General features: G+C 31.6%; 1 protein-coding gene across 2 annotated transcripts in view; it reads right to left on the reverse strand.

Annotated features, from left to right (window-relative positions):
* Window positions 1-18,742, reverse strand: part of LOC118203988 (DNA (cytosine-5)-methyltransferase 3B-like) — a 192,173-nt gene that overhangs the window by 26,776 nt on the left and 146,655 nt on the right. For both annotated transcript variants that reach the window (XM_085809070.1, XM_085809069.1), the window contains one exon: window positions 17,231-17,298. In XM_085809070.1, the coding sequence (XP_085665196.1) occupies window positions 17,231-17,298 (68 nt within the window). The remainder of the gene's footprint in view (window positions 1-17,230; window positions 17,299-18,742) is intronic.

Consider the following 18,742-nt stretch of genomic DNA (forward strand, 5'->3'; position numbering starts at 1 on the left):
TTTATACACATTTTGAAAAATAAAATTTTATTACTGATCATTATAATGAATTTACAGTATTTTAAATATAAAGTAATACAAAGTAGTATTTTCTGCAAATACACAATCTATGAATATTTTTTAGATCTTCTTCCTGATTCCACCAAGTTCTTATTATTTTCTCAGTTGGGGGTGGCCTGAAATGCCTTTCTGTAGCTCTGTTTCCATGATATTTAGCATACGCAATCATGCGTAGCTTGTATGCTATGTTATAACAATGCCAACATTGTTTTTGAGGTATAACTTTGTTAGCATAAATTTAGGTATTTTGCATAATGAAACTCGAAAGGCATACGAAACGAACGTGCGCCAAGGTATATATTGGCGAGAGAAAGTAAAGCTCGTGTGTAATGCAGTATATTTGATTTTCACCCTAGCTACTTGTACCTGGCCAAAGGTCTAATCCAGTAGTACTTTCTTCTCTTTCAGGTACGATGGCAAAGTATATTCCTGTTTATTTTTCTTATTGCCTAATATAGGTAAGCCTGATAATATTTAGTACTGATGATGATTCTATGTAAGTTGTTCTTTTGAATGCTTCAATTTTAATGTCTGTGAAGATTATTACTCTTTGTTATGCTTAAGTTAAGCAGAATTATCCTATTTTATTAAAGATTTCATAGTTAAAATCTTTTGACTTATGACTTATGATTCTTTAATTCTGTACTTGAGGAAACGTACTCATTACGCCTTCAGTGCTAATGCACAACCAACAAAAGATTATGGGACTGAGAAATTGAAATTTTGTAATGTTGTAAGATTCCAGGGGCATAAAGTGTTAAAACTCTTTGTGAAGAAAAAAAACTAGTTACAAAGTTTATAAGAATAATTGTAACAAGTAATAATGTCTATTCTAAAAGAATCAATTTGTATAGAAAAATTAACAGATGAAAATTATTCAGTGTGGAAGTTTAAAATAAAACAACTTCTAATAAAAGAAGGTTTAGATGATGTTGTATTCAAAGAAAAACCGGAAACTGACACTGATATTTGGTTAAGGAATGATCGTAAAGCTAAAGCTTTAATATGTCTAAACATTTCGGATTCGCAAATTATCCATGTTTTACATAGTAAATCTGCAAAAGAAGTTTGGCAGAAGTTAAAATGTGTCCATGAACGTGTAAATTTAACAAATAAGTTATTTCTTCTTAGAAAACTATATTCCATTAGATATAATGAAAGTTCTAAAATGCAGGAACATATCAAAGGAGTACTAGAGTTGGCTGAAAAGCTGCGTAGTATAGGTGAAGAAATTAAAGAAAATAACTTAATAGCCATACTACTATGTTCTTTACCAAATTCATACAACTCCTTAATAACTGCAATAGAAAGTAAATCGGAAGCTGAATTGTCGCTAGAATATGTTAAAAACAAACTAACAGATGAGTACTGTAGACGTGTAGAAACTAAGAAAGTTCAAAAGTACGAATCAGTTGCTTTAAAAAGTAAAAGCGAAAATAAACCAAAGTATGTTACACAATTTTGTACTTATTGTAAGAGAAATAACCATACGATAAATGACTGTTTTCATTTAAAACGCAATGCTAGAACTTCCCCGAAACCAGATGTAAATAACAGTAAAGTAAGAAATTATTCTCGAAATTATAAAAGTAATGCATGCCAAATAGCAAATACACAAAGTGTAGAAAACATAACAAAACTTAAAGAACATAAGTATTTTAAATGTATTGAAACTGAAAATTCGCATTCAGTTTAATCAAGTTCTAAAAGTGGAAAATAAACATGAAAACACGCAAACACAAGAATGGGTTATCAACTCAGGAGCCTCCACTCATATGACGAGTGATAAGCATTTTTTATCTCAGTTAAATGACTCTAATAAACAAATAGTAACTGTAGCCAATGGTGCTAAATTAAATTCTTATGGTATTGGTGAAGGTTATTTTAAAGTTCAAAACTTAAAGGGTCAGGTTACACAAATAAAATTGGAAAATGTATTGCATGTACCAGTACCAGGTTTAGATAGTAATTTACTTTCTGTTCAATCTGTTACCAATAAAGGTTGCATTGTTACATTTAATAGTAATAAGTGTTACATAAAGCGTAACAATATACTCTTAGCCGACGGCAACGCTCAGCAAGGTTTATATAAATTGATCGTAAACCCAATTGATGAGAAAGCATACTTAGCTAATAATGTTTCATGTTCAAATATGAACTGTATACTAAAATGGCATCAAAGATTATGCCAAAGAAATATAGATGCCATAAAAACACTTGAGAAAAATGATTTGGCAGATGGCATTAAACTTGGCAAATGCACTCATAGTGTGGAATGTTCTACTTGTGTAAAAGCGAAACTAACTGAAACACCTTATCCCAAAACTAGTTTTAGATCTAAAAATCCACTGGATTTAGTGCACACAGATGTGTGTGGGCCAATTGAAGTCAACAGCTTAGGAGGGAAAAGATATTTCGTAACTTTCATTGATGACTATTCGCGTTATACTCAAATTTATTTTATTACTTCAAAAGATGAAGTATTCGACAAACTTAAACAGTATGTTGCATTGACAACAAATAAATTTAGAAAGAAAATAAAGGTTCTCAGATCCGACAACGGTACAGAATATTGTAACGAAAGTACTGAAAATTATTTAAAGAAACTCGGCATTTTTCACCAAACTTCGGTTCCTTATTGACCTGCACAGAACGGCGTCACAGAAAGGAAAAATCGCTCTTTAATAGAAATGACAAAAGCTATGCTAATAAACTCTAAATTACCGAAAGGATTCTGGGCTGAAGCAGCAACTACTGCCGCATATCTTCAAAATAGGTTACCAACTAAAGCCACAGATAGAACACCATATGAATTGTGGAATGGTAGAAAACCAAACTTAGTCACTTACGAGTATTTGGCTGTAAAGCATTTTATTATGTGAACAAACAAAAACGGCGTAAATTCGACAACAGAGCTGAAGAAGGAATATTCGTAGGATACGATTTACAAAGTAAGGGATACAGGATTTATGTAGGTGGAAGAAAAATAATAGTAAGTAGAACTGTTAAATTTTCAGAAAATGCGTCTTTACGTGACAAACTTGCAGAAAATAATGCTGAAAATTTAGAATTAATTCACTTCAATAACTCGCAAGAAGATGAAGAAAATAATGAAGAAACATCTCTTGGCGATGATTTTACAGAAGATTCAAAAAGTTCCGAAGAGTTAATTAAATGTGAAGAAAATGTAGAAAGAAGGGTTTCTAGCAGATCAACCAAAGGGGTCCCACCAGAAAGATTCTCTTATAAAGCAGAAGACGAAGAATCAATCTTACTTAAAATTAAAGATCCAGAAAGCTTTGAAGAAATTCTAAACTTACCAAAACGTGAACAAGAAGCTTGGATCAAGGCTATGCAAGAAGAAATACATTCTCTAAAAGAAAATGAAACCTATAAACTTACAGAATTACCACCAGGAAAACATGCAGTAGGCAGCAAATGGGTGTTTAAGACAAAATATGATGAAACCGGTAAAAATATAAAATACAAAGCACGCTTAGTAGCCAAAGGATTTACTCAAAAATACGGCAGTGATTATGATGAAACTTTTTCACCAGTAGTGAAACACACTACGATAAGAGTTTTCTTAGCATGGGCAGCATATAATAATGCCAAGGTACATCAACTAGATGTTAAAACAGCTTTTTTGTACGGCAACTTAAATGAAGAAATATATATGGAACAACCAGAAGGATTCGTGGTTCCGGAAGAAAGACATAAAGTTTGTAAATTACAGAAGTCGATTTATGGTCTCAAACAAGCAGCTAGGTGCTGGAATGCAGAAATTGAAAATACACTGAAGAATCTGGGGTTCAGTCAAAGCAAAGCAGATCCGTGTCTTTTCACAAAAGTGGTTCGTGCTAAAAGAATTAATTTAATAGTGTATGTTGATGACATCCTAATAAGTTCTACAGAAGAAGGACTAATTCTTCAAACAATTAATGATTTAAAGAAACGTTACCAAATAACGCATCTTGGTGAAGCTAAATATTTCTTAGGTATGGAAATAAATCGCAAGGAAGATGGAAGTTATCTCTTATCACAGAAAAATAAAATAAATCAACTTGTCAAGCAATTTCAACTTGAAGAAGCAAAACACGCTAGCACACCAATGGAAACGAACTATTATAACCTAAACAAGGAAGACAATCTCCTAACTTCAAATGATAAATTTCGCCAAGCTGTTGGAAGTCTTTTGTATATATCGTCTATCACAAGACCAGATATCACAGCTTCAACTCACATACTCAGCAGAAGGTGTAATAATCCACGTCAAAAGGACTGGAATGCTGTTAAAAGAATCATTAGATACTTAAACACGACAAAGAACCTATCCTTACAAATTTCGTCGAGTGAAGAACCTAATATTACATTTATTCAGATGCTGATTGGGGACAAGATATTGAAGATAGAAAATCTACATCAGGAAGTGTTATTTTATTAGGAAGGAACTGTATTTCATGGTTTTCAAGAAAACAAATTTGTGTTTCTTTATCCTCAGCAGAAGCTGAATATGTTGCACTATCGCAAGCTACGCAAGAACTATTATGGCTATTAAAATTAACAGAAGATTTCAATCTACCCCAAACTCTACCGATAAAGGTATTTGAAGATAATCAGTCTACTATAAGACTTGTAGAATCTGAAAAATTCAGTTCACGCACAAAACATATTGATACAAAAGTTCATCATATACGCGACTTGAATAACAAAGGAATAGTAAAACTTGCTTATCTTTCAACAGAGGAAATGGTTGCTGATATTATGACTAAACCAAATCCTAAAGCTAAATTTCAGTTTTGCAGGAATGAATTACAATTGGTATGAGTTTCATTAGCAAAACAGGGGCAATGTTAGCATAAATTTAGGTATTTTGCATAATGAAACTCGAAAGGCATACGAAACGAACGTGTGCCAAGGTATATATTGGCGAGAGAAAGTAAAGCTCGTGTGCAATGCAGTATATTTGATTTTCACCCTAGCTACTTGTACCTGGCCAAAGGTCTAATCCAGTAGTACTTTCTTCTCTTTCAGGTACAATGGCAAAGTATATTCCTGTTTATTTTTCTTATTGCCTAATATAGGTAAGCCTGATGATATTTAGTACTGATGATGATTCTATGTAAGTTGTTCTTTTGAATGCTTCAATTTTAATGTCTGTGAAAATTATTACTCTTTGTTATGCTTAAGTTAAGCAGAATTATCCTATTTTATTAAAGATTTCGTAGTTAAAATCTTTTGACTTATGATTCTTTAATTCTGTGCTTGAGGAAACGTACTCATTACGCCTTCAGTGCTAATGCACAACCAACAAACTTGCCAATAAATTTAAGAAAATTGAACAGTAGAAATTTCACAAATGTAAAAGACATTCACAAAAATTGGAAAGTTTAAACGATCCCAGCTGTGATCATCGATGATAGCGCATGCACATTCACTGAGCTTTACATAACTGTAATACTTCCACACTCCCCAAGGGAACAAGAAAAAAGAAAAAAATCACATAACTCCATATAGAGGAAATTTCCAGAAATGAATGTAATCAAAAACTGAATATCTACATTTAAGGTGCAGTATCGATGTATAAGATGCACCCCGTTTTTCAGACCTGTGCGTCTTATATGGTAATTCTTATTACATGGCCCACCATCCTGTAATTAGAGACGACAAAACAACAACATAGGTACACATCATTTATGACGCTTCTTCAAAATCAAATGATGCTCTTTCTCTTAATGACTGTTTTCACCCAGGGCCAAATCTAAATGTTTTTGATGTTATTTTGAAATTCGGCAAAAATAGAATCGCCTTTTCGGCAGATATTCAAAAGGCATTTCTTCAAATATCAATCACAGAAGAAGACAGAGATTATCTGAGATTCCTTTATTTTAAAAACCTCAATAGGAAAGAAAGTGTAATTTCTTACAAAATGACAGGAGCAACCTTTGGTGTAACTTGTAGTCCTTTCATCCTTGCCTGTACAATAAAACATCACATTGATAAGTACAAGATTTCTAACTTAAAGACTTTTGAAATGCTTAACTCAAATCTTTATGTGGATGACCTATTTTTTGGAGTGACAACTGTTGAAGAAGCTCTTAATCTATCAAATGAATCTGTTAAAATTCTTACTGAAGGAGGTTTAAATTCAAGAAAATTCGAAACCAATTCCCTAGAGCTTAAGCAAAACTGGCTTGAAGAAATGTTAATCTCTCTCAATAGTGACACTCCATGTACATCCTTAAAGGTACTAGGTTTAATATGGAACAATGATAAAGATGTCTTAGGACTAGAATTGACACCCTTACTGTCCTCTATCAACACTGACTGTACCAGACGTAATGTATTGAAATTATCAGCCAAAATTTTAGACCTATCTGCATTTATCACACCTTTTGTAATTCAAATTAAATGTTTATTGCAACAGCTATGGCTTCAAGGGGTAGCTTAGGATGAGGTCTTTTCTGGAGAACTCAAGGACTGGAAAATATGGCTCTCCAAAATAAAAGAACTTAAAATGTTGAAAATTCCCAGATATTATTTCCATGTACCAAATTTGGACAGGGACTAATGCTCAGTTACACATTTTTAGAGATGCTAATCTGAATGCATATAGCTCAGTCATATATTTCAGATAAAGGGTTCATACACATTTCTGCACATGGAAATTAAGTACTTTTAAAGACCATTAATGAAAAAAATTAAGGACCTATGAGCAAATGGAAACTGAATAAATTAAATTAAAAATATTATCAATGCTTGAATTTCACTTTTGTAATACCATCCTAAAAATAAAATAGATCCCTAAGTAGTATGCATTATTACTAAACATGAATTAACATAATTATTAATAAGTTTGAGCATAAAATAAACTTTATGAAATTTATCAAAGAGCATTCAATATTTTACACTTATTTTGTATGTTTTGTTTGGCATATTTGAAAGAAGATAAGTGACATTTTATTTACGTTTTACTAATAGTTAGTTTCATGTTGATTTTTTTTTATGTCTCATTATTGTTCAATCCAGAGGGTAGTAAAGAGAAGGTAGATTTTATGTCAAGCGTCATAGGTTAAAATGAGAAGTAAAATCATAATCAGAATGATTTACTGACTGGCTGTTGTCCAACTGGCTGTTGGCTGTTGCCAGTTGCCAAAAGATTGGCTGTTGTCACCACTGCTCATTGCCTACAGAGAGACCTGCTGATCAGAACAAAACTGAAAGGCCTGATGTGGGCCCGGTTAGCTAGTTTTGAAAGTTAGTTGGGCTCTGTCTGTTGCAGTTAGTGTCGTAGCTCCGTGTAGAGTTCCAGGGGTTGTAACCAGTACTTTAAGGTTCCAATAAGCCACTAAAGCATCAGAGGTGACACTAAGTTGCTTTGTATTAATTTAGGTCTCGCTAGATACAAAGAATAAGTTTTACATGAATTTTTACATTTTTGTGTTTTACCTTGTACCACCCTCAGGAAATATGAAAGGCAATAACTCACTTGCATAGATATGCAGAGATAATTTTTAAGGATAAGCAGTTAGTTATAAATTAAATTATGTAGTAAGATAACCTTAGTCATTATGGAGTTACATGACCACTATTAAATTTTACTTATTTTTTAACAATATTGTAAAATTTTAACAATATCATTAAATTTTACTTATTTTTTAACAAAATTGTTGATTTTAATAGGACATTAACAATATTGTCCTATTAAAATCAAAATCTAATAAAATTTCACACTTTAAAATACATGCAATTTATATCATTGATTCTTAAACGATATTGGGATAATTATAAATTAAAAGCTACAAAACATTTATGTTTTGTAGGAAAAACACTGAACAAAATATTTATGCATCTTTTTGATTTCAAGCCTGGTCAGGCGTTTTGGCTAATTTATATTGATTTCCTTCTCTTTAAGCATCTATACTAAGAATTAGAAATTTCTCTCAATATGCAAACCAATGTTCTCACTAGTTTCTGCGTGCTTTATCTCCTAACTTGTCAACCTTTCCACAATGTACCTATGAGGGTTTACTTGATCTGGTAAAAGTTAAATACTTCAAAAAGTCCCGATAGACGTGAAGCAAATTATCGCTATGTCTCAAAGTAACTACAAAGGTTTAAATAAGCATCTTATTTAAAAAGAACTTATATGCATGTTCTTATGCTAGCCAAATCAAGTACAGTTTGTGGTGATGTAATTAAACAAGAACAATCAAATTCAAACAAAAAAATGCGGACTAGTGGTCAAAGACTATACAATTTAATTTTAATTTAAGCTGGCTCAGTAACTCTATCGTCATAAGAAATTCAAATATCAGCAGCGATAATGCAAAGACAAAAAGTTACAAATTATCAGAGCGGGCAGGAAGTAATGCAGCGAGGAAGCGGAAATTAAAAACACATTCTGTCTTACACACCAAAAACCTCAGTTTCAAAACTGCCTAAGTGATTTGCATTCTGGGGAAAAACGGTAAATTATAGTAAAGGCTGAAATTATAAACTGGGTAATTTACATAATAATACCTGTATATATATTTGAAGAATAATTTTCTTTCACTGTATGTATTCGGTTTCTTTCTTCAACATGCTTCCTTTTCATTTTAGAATTTTTGGATTTAATTAAAAATTTGTTATTTAAAAAAAATTAAATGCATTTAGAATGTATAGAAAACGTGTTTAATTTTATTTTAGTAATATGAAAATTCAGAAGAAATATGAAATATATATGGTAAGGGCCAGTTACAGAGCTGATATGGCAGAAATTTTAGAATTTAGTGACACACCAAGCAACAAAATGTAGAAATGGCAAAACTTTTAGAATTTAGAGCAGACACTGGAAGCAGAATCTATAAAGTCAGCAAATTTAGGATCTACAGAGATAAGTTTAATATTCCACGTGATTGCACCAGGTGGGAAAATGACTAGCATCAGACCTGTGTATGATGCATTAAGACACATTAGATGAAGCTTCTGAGTTGCCAGTTTTCAATTTATTTATTAATCAAAAAATTCCTTTCTATAATGTCTGTCTATGTGATCAGATTAGAAGCATTTTTAATATTTTCCATACTTGTGTCTAGTGAAAAGTAGAGGGAAAAAAGGGGAAGATAAAGTATGTTAAGAAAAAAATTCCAGTATCAGAAGTAAAGCATTCAAATATTATGTTTTCATTGTTCTTCCAGATGTTTTCCAAAAAGTAAGAAATTCATTGCAAACTTTCTGTAAAATACATCCATTACATGTTAATACCATAGAGACATTTTTCATTTTGTCACATTTTTCTAAAATCTTCTGGAATCGTGAGTCTATAAATCTTGCCTTCAAATCCTTCTAAACTTTCCAAGTTCTTCCAAAAACTTCTTCAATGCAACTGCTGCTGTTGTTGTTGTTGTTGCAATGCCTAATGTCCCAAAGAAAAATTACCCCTACCAATTTTGTAACAGTAAACAGCCAGAAATATTTTGAAAAAAAAAAATCAGATGGAAAAAGTGTGAAATTAATTTTATAGAGAAAACTGATGCATATTCTGAGAATTCTGAATACTCTGAGACAATTACATGAGAAAACTCTTATCATGAAAAAATTAAAAAGAAGATATTTTTAAAGTAATATGTTATTATAAATATAATTTCAATATATTACCATTATTTTAATGAAATTTATCAATGTTAGAATGTTTAAAAAAATCGTCGAAATATTCCCCAGATCTTGGAATTTAAAATTTTCTATAGAAATTGATCTTAAAAATAGTCAAAATGTTGATAAGTCGCCAAATTTAGAGCTGTTCAATAAAAGAATTTACATCCTTAAAAGCGAAAAGTTGTTTAAGAGCTCTTCATTAGAAAAAGTGAAATAATTTCAATATACTTGTTTCACTTCTTGCTCAGAAACTTGAGTATCCCACCATTTATATTAGAAATAGAAACAAATCATAACCCATTCAAATATCAATATTTATCAGTGAATCGCCAAAAATATACCTCCAAACTACTAATTCACATTCAAATGGCAGTCGTAAAAACAGACAGAAATTTCACATGATTAAAATTAAGGACCTTCTGCTGATTTTGGCCAAAATTAAGGACCAAAAATCAATTAAAAAAAACTTAAGGACTCTTAAGGACCGTGCGAACCTTGCAGATATATAATTGATGAAGATAAATTTGAAACTGCATTTGCTTTGACAAAATCATGTGTTTCACCTTTAAAGAAGTTAGTGCTTCCCCACCTCGAATTGATGGGAGCATTGGTGGGTGCTAGAGTTCCCAACTACCTGAAAAATATTCTACATGTTTTAAATTTCATTTTATGATCAGATTTGTAAATAGTTCTACATTGAATTAAAAGTACAGCTAAAAAAATTGTTTTGAAATTTTTCACGTACATATTTCCTACATGTCCTTTCATTGGTAAAAAAATTTCAGAAATACATGAAATTTCAGATCCTTGATCCTGGAGACATTGCGAAGGAAAACTAAACCCCACAGACATCTATCAGAAGAATCTCAAAAATCAGAAGCTATCCTAGCTTGTGTGATCAAAACAGACAAAATTGATAAAGTTCCACAAATGAGTTTGACAAAATTTAGTTCCTTGAAAAACTTTATCATGTGACTGCCTGTATTTTCAAAGCTCAAGAAGATAGTTTCTCTGAAATTATAGAGTCACTAAGAGAAAACAAACATATTCCAAAAAATTTAGAACTGTTCAAATTAAATCCCATATGATAATCTATTTTTGGTACAAGGTTGGTTACAAAAGTCAAACCTATTTAACAACAGACATCCAATAGTAATATCTTCAAAGCATAAATTAGGTGAATTAATAATACGAGATGCTCATGAAAAGGCTTATCATGCTTATGTGATACTCTAGTGCATACACATGAAAATTTCTGGTTCTTAAGAGTGCATTTTATTGTTTATTTGAACCACTACAAGAGCTATTCACCTGGAGCTCGTAAAAGGCATGAGCACTAAAAAATTTTTACTTGTGTTTCACAGGTTCATATCCCGATGAGGTTTGTGTTCCACTGTGTACTCAGACAATGCTAGAACTTTTAAAAGAGCTGAACTTGATTTAAAGCAAATGTGGAGAGTAATTAACCACCCTGAAGTTAAAAAATTTTATGCTTTGCATGGAATTGTATGGAAATACATTGTGGAACATGCTGCCTGGTGGGGCAGTTTTTATAAAGGTTTAATTCATAACTAGCATGAAAACTAGTTTAAGAAAGAACATTGGGAAATCTTCTTTGACTCCAAGTGAATTAGAAATGATTTTGCTTGAAATAGAAGTGATGATAAAACTCATGCCTAATATATGTCTTTTCTGATCTTCAAGGGCAGCCCACCTGTTGATTGGTAAAGGACTCTTGAGTTTGCCAGCTATAAGGAAGAATGACTTGAATTTACCAGGTTCCAGAGAAGCAATATTAAAACGTTTCTGTACATGAGAAAATTTAATAAATCACTTTTGGAACAGATGGAAAAAAGAATACCTCCTGTGCTTGAGATCTCCTCATTATATTGAGCAGAAGAAACCATCTGTATTCAAGATAAATGATATAGTGCCTGCTCATGATGAAAACTTACCTAGAAGCTGATGGTAATTAGGAATAACCAAAACTTTTATTGGTAGAGATAGGAATGATCAGATTGTCAGAAGGAAAAACTGGTAATTTGGTAATCAAATGTCCATTGCAGCTATTGTACAATTCAGAAATTGAATGATATCAATAATTGTAATAATCAGTGACACGTCAAAAATAGACAATGACTGAACTGATGATAGATGAAACAAAATATTATTTTTCATAATGCTTTCACTTTATTATTTTCCTTAGTTTAATGAATTGTGTTGATCTTGAGAAATGTTAATTTAAATGTTTTGTTTTTTCTACAGTTTTACGAAAATTTTGTCTTGTTATTAAGTGTGTGTGTGTATTTAATTATGGCAAAGCACACTAGGGCTATCTGCCTAAGAGGAGAGATGGATGCCTTTCGTGGAGGACTTTCTAAGGGAAACTGGCTCGTATATACGTTACACATGGGGAAAACCACGAAAACACCCATGCAGCCAGCCCGTTCGCGGGATTCGAACCTCGGACCGAACTACCAGTGTTCAGCGACTTTCGGCCGCTGGTGGGCCGTCTTATTATTAAGAAATTATTGATATAATATGACCTGTATATGTAATTTTTATATGTTTCTTATTGTTATAGTAATATTGTAATGGTTAGTTAAATTTGTGATGAACCTATTGTTCATGGGGGGGTTGAAGTTCCTCCCCCCAATGGAACCAATTTTTCTTTAATTATTTATCTTGTCTGTCACAGACTAGACCATGTGTCAAGCAGCACAGAAAGAGAGAAAAACCCTTTTTTGTTTAGTTTTGAGTGTGACGCTTGAAATGAACTATCTTGGCCGCATTGTGGTAATCAACAATTATATTTGTTCTTGATAAACTAATCTTGGCCCTACGATGGGGAAATATATATTATACATAAATTTCGTTTTGAATAATGTAAATAATTCCTTCATTAAATATTAGCATTTTCAACTGGAACCTTAATTCTTTAGTTTACATGAGAATTTTCCTGGAATGGATATACTGACGCTTGATCTACTCATGTATTCTTGATTTAACTGATGTTCTCCCAACTCAAGAATAAAATAGAATCGTGAAACCTGATCACAACTTTCAATTTACATTCATTCCATTCTGCTAATTACTTTTTGGCATTGCAGTTTTCACAAATATGACTGCATATATAAATCTGGTTACTTAAAAATACATAATGTTAAATAAATTAGGTGTTAAAACATAGCAGACAGGCATATTAAATGATGAAAAAATGATGGTACAGTACAAAGTCCGAAATCCAGACTCGTCAGGACTTCGACGATCCTGGATTTGGAATTTTTCCGGATATTAGATCATCAGTTTAAATCTAGTAAGATGACATGTAGTAATTATAAAATTAAAAATATGAAATCGTTATTTTAGTGTGTGTTTATGATCCAAAAGGTATCAAAATTTTCAAAATTTACCAAAAAAAAAAAAAAAGCTTAATATTTATTTACCTTATTAAATATTTCTTTCAATGTAAGTTAAGTTGCTTTGTTTTTTCCTGCTAATACTTTCTCTTTACTTCTGTAGACAGACATAATCTCTTGTTTAGTTACATTGTTGAAATCCTGTAACTGCTGTTTCGAGAATTCCGACTAACTTATCAATCAAAATTTTCTCGTTTTCAGTAACTTCTCTGTCACTTTCTTCACTATTGGTAGCAGTATTTTCTGGATCTAGAACCATTCTACAGATTTCACCATTCATTAATTCATTGATGATTGAGAAGCATTGACATCACAGTAAAAACTTCTTTTACATAATCTTCATTTATTACCCCTTCTCCACATTTCTTTACAAAATCCGTTAATTGGAAAATTTCACCTTTGTTTTGCGATATCAGAAAACCTTTAAAATGAACGGCTATCATCATCAAATTTAGCTATCCTTCACTATACCTATTTGGCTATGCATCATGAGCTTGGCGACTAAAGACAAGTTGTTTCGTTAAATTTTATCTTGCTTCTATCGCACACTTAGACAATTAAACCTGAATTGTATTAGCTATTTATTATACTTATGTCTATTCTTTGCACATGCTTAAGGCTTATTAGAGTTCTGAATAAATAAATTTCCACATATACTTAAGCCTTATTGAGGGCCAGCGCTAGATATCTTACAGCTTGATGCAGTCTCTGTGGGTCCTAAATTCTGCAACTCTGTGCAGCCATACGAGCCCTGGAGCTGGTTCTGGGTTTATGAGAATAACAAATCAGTCAATCTTAACTCAAATAGCCCTAAATGTAATCTTCAAGTCTATGAGTATCATTAACAAAATCTATTTTTAGCATATGGAAAGAAATTTTTGGTAAATTTTTCCTCATCAGCATTCTTTAGCACATTTAACTTAAATCATTGCTGAGTGTAACGTCAACATAAAAGGTTATCATACTTTTTTATTATTCACTTACTAATATAAAAAAATACTTAGGCATCACTACATGAGTCATTACTCAAGTTGTCATGTTTTGATAAGCATGCAGTGATGAAAGGAAAGCATAATAAATAATGATTCACCAGGTTGACGTCAGATCAACGATGTATCTCTGTGGAATGTTTTGTTTGAGATGTGTGCCAAGCAGATACGCAGCAACGCAGCCAAATTACTGATCATACAAATTTATGCTAAAATGATTGTTTCTTCAATAACAAGGCATTTTATTTAGCGTCGAAGCGAAATTAAGAATTGGGACTCTCCAAATAATTTATTATGCGCGGAGAGGGAGGAATTAAATGCACATGCGTAAAGTCTTCCAGAAAAACGTTGTTGGCTTTGATGTCCGGATTTTAGATCATTCCGAATAATGGACTTTCAGATTTCGGACTTTGTACTGTATTTAGTGATACAGTGCAATTTTGTGATTTCTGAAATTTCAAAATGCTGTTCTTGAACACCCCCCCCCCAAGACGATCGATTCTTGGACAGAAAATATTGCCTAAAAAATAAATAGATACACAACAAATCTTAATTTAAATACATATATTGATTTCTCATCTGCATTTATTCATTTATATTCCTTTTGTTACTTTTGGTTACCAACATATATATTTTTTTTCAGTCACTATTTGCCCACATTTTTACAATAGTCAACTAAAACAAATATATATATATATATTTTGCCAATGTGCGAATAGCAAAACTGCTAATTGTTCTGCTAAAATGAAAATGAATGCTGGTGTTCAAAATTAGGAGATATACACTTTGAGGGGGGGATTTTCACTGAACCAAAAGTGGAAAGTATGTGTCCACACAATAATGTACTTAAATTGAATACATACTTGTAAATGACACTACAGCACTGGTAGGTATGAAAAGCAATTATTTTATTATTCCATTCTTATTTCATTCATACACATTGGCAATAATTTTATTACCTGTTGCAACATTTTGTTAAATTTCTTAAACAGTGTGGTAGAATAGGTAACCACAAATGTCTAGATGACAGAATTAAGTGCAGGATCTTTGGTAGATTGGAGGCAGGGCAATCCTAAATTCAGATTGCAAGAGAATTTAATGCCTAGTGTCATCTGCACTTACTGAAAATAGTTTCAGAGACACAGATCTATATACAGAAAACTGGTAAAGAACATTATGATGAACATATGTATTTAACACTTCAGCCAAGTGCCAGATGATTGCTACAGCCACATAGCTATTTTACAAGTTTTCTGCTACTGGAACTTTAGTTTGAAAGATTAAGATTTTCTGAAATTTTCATGAGAGAGGGCCTTTTAGCTAGAAGACTCCCTAATTGTGTCCCAATTATTCTCTCATACAAGAGAATGAATCTGGCATGGTGCAAAAAATATCAGTCTTAGATGCACCTTCATTGGCCCTAAATTTTCTTCAATGACAAGACTACATTCAGCTTAGACAATGATTCATTATATACTTTCATCCAGAACGAGCCTGCAACTAACTACCATTCTTCTAACATCAGACTATTGTCTGATGTTAGAAGGGACCACTATGACTACAGAGGTGTCAAGATCTGGACAGGCATCATGTCCAGTGGCTGCACACCGATTTAGAGGTTTATTAGAGGTTCCCTAACTGCTGATCGGCATAGAAAGGAGATCACAAAGCTCTAAATGCAACTTTTCAAAAGTGCAGTTGACTTTTGGCTCTTTTTTATGGATGATAATGCTTACTCACATAGAGCTTAACTGGAGGATGAATATCAATTGTCAGTGTGATGATAATTGGCAAAATTGATTGGGCAGCAATGTCTTCTGACCAGAGTCCAAATAAACATGTCTGGAATACATTTGGGAAGACAACTGCAATTCACCAACCACTTCTACAAATCATCCAGGAAAACTAAGAGGTACAGAAGTGGGTGTAGTTGTACAAGGACATATCTCATGTGTCTATAAGGCAATATCTTGCAATGCTGGTTTTGTACATTTCTACTGTCATAAGCATTACACGTAATCATAAGCGGGTACTTTCACTGTTGTATGGCAAAAACTACCGTCTTGTATTACTTTGTATATTTACCAAATTTTATTAAATTATGTTGGTTAATTTTGCTTTTTTGAGAAATTCGTGGGTGGGAGAGATTTTTATTCTCTTAAATTTGAACACATACATATTTTGGCAATCTAGCTTTATAAAGTTTTGAAATGTTACCATATTTTTTTTTCCCCAGGAAATTTGCCTTTGGTAAGCAGAAAGTTTATACTTAACAATTTTCTAGAATAATTATACAGGGGTTTGGAAGTATAAATTCCTTCTGAATAAATAGAACCAATACTATATTTTCCAAACCATTTTAAAATTACAAGCTGAAGACCTTATTTGTCATTATAAATCACACAAAAATGATATATTTTAATGAACATGGATTAAAAAGATGAGTTAAGAACAAGTTTCAGAAAAGATGTAAAACCATTTTTCTCAGTCTTTGTGTATAATGCTGATTTTGTCTGTACTGTAACTGAAATGTTAATGAATATTGTAAAAAAAAAGTTAAATTGCATTTTGCAGAAAAATGCTGATAATCAAATTTTATAAATGATCATTTTCAACTTGCCTCTGAAATAAGTTTTACCTTCGAGGGTTAAAATTTAAATGGAGTTTACAGTGAAACAGTGGCAAGCTACACTGCTGTCTGGAGACAATAATTTAGCCAAACATAAAGAATAAGTTTTAACATTTCCATTATTGGGAGAATAAAGCTATAACATTAAGATGGGCTCCCTAAGTCTAAGAACATAGATAATTTGTACTGGATTCAGTTCCTAAGAGGTTTTCAAACTAAGAGCATGATTTTTTTTTTATCTGTAATTTTGTATCTCTTTTTTTTTTTTTTATCTGTAATTTAAATAAAAGACTGTTTCTGTTAGAAAGTTCTTCAAAATATCCTTTCTCATAAGCAAATAACGATCTACTGCTTTACTATAACAAACTTATGACAAACATATACTTGCACTTAAATTCTTTCTTTATTTATTTTTTAATTCATCAAAACCAGATGTATTTTTACTACATGATAAAGCCATAATTAATGGGAAGACTTTCTAACAAAAAATTTACCTGGCATTTGGTATATTGCACCAAATAATATAATCTCTTTTCTCCACTGTAAAACATAATGGTTCAACCTGCAACATGAAAAGAAGACTTTTCACAAAACTAATTTAAAGTGCCAAAACAAAGAAAAAACACAAAATATTTTACTTAAATAATTTTTTTTTTTTTAAATTTATGCATGGTTTAAAGTATGCTTTTATAATGCAGAATTAAATTACAGCCAACAGTAAGTATTTTAAAAAGACTATCAAATGAAATTCTAAGAAATATGAATCTTGTTTTCATATCCTCAAGACCCCCCCCCCCAAAAAAATCTAGTTACTATTTTTGAAATATTAAAGCAATTTATCGTAATATAAATTTATATTAAATATGCTTGCAGGGCCATTAGATAAGAATTAAGAAGAAATAGATAAAAAGAAACAAGTATATTATAATCTACCACAGGATTTCTGAAACTTACCCACTTGACGATCCCTTTTGCCTGAGCAAATATTTTTGTGATGCTGGGGTACATAAATTAGCAATGTGCATTTAATCATTTGTGGAAAATAAATCATAAAGAAAATTTACTCAAAAATAGACAGACTGCAGATACACTAACAGTCCTGGAAAGATATTTTTCCTCCAAAAGCAAACAGGTAGTATAGTGAAAAAATAAAGAAAAAGGCTGATGAATTCTGCAAAAAAAACTTTTTTCCCTGTAAAACAGAGTCAATAGATATGTTAATTTAAAAAAAATTAAAGGCAAATGAGAAGGTACAGTAGGTTTACCATCACTTGCTGGCAACACAACAAACAGAACACATGCATTTCATTCATATATTTTACTCACTATAAACCAACAACTGCTGTTCTTATTTTGAGATACCAGTCAGTGGGTGACAAACTGTTAGTTGCAAGTTAGTGGCAGCATTCTTTCATGATCATAAATTTACACACGTACACTGCTCAAAAAAAAAAAAAAAATGGGACAGTGCTATATCTCCCGTTCTACTGGGCCGATTGACAAAATTCAAACTGCGTTTTTCATGTCTCGAAAGCGCGACTTAGGATATATATTAGATTTATATATAGCACTTTTCTAACATAGGTATTTTGACACAAAATCGGACTTTTTCTGAAATAACGTACCAATTTTTTTCCATATTTCGATTCTACGGCTCAAATTATGCCAGAATACCAAGTTTTGTAAAAATCGTACGAGTAGTTTTTAAAATATTAGCTCTCAAAATTTTAGCTCCTCAATGTTAATTGAATTCGGCAAATATTTATTAATATCTCTTTTTTTACTAAACTTTTTTTATTTTTTCTCTCACATTTCGAAATTTAGGTTCATTCCAAATAAAATTTACCCATTTTTTGTATTTTATTTTTTAAATTTCTATTTTTAAATAATTTTTATAAATTTTTCGAAAAAAATTTTGAATTATAACCTATAAAATTTTTACCATCGTCATAAAGTAGGTATATTTTTAAGCATATCTGCAAAAAATTAGACTTTTTTATTCAAAA

Source organism: Stegodyphus dumicola, chromosome X2 (assembly GCF_044657685.1).
Source record: "Stegodyphus dumicola isolate Sdum_Otavi_A_Nest chromosome X2, ASM4465768v1".
NCBI classification, from domain to species: domain Eukaryota; kingdom Metazoa; phylum Arthropoda; class Arachnida; order Araneae; family Eresidae; genus Stegodyphus; species Stegodyphus dumicola.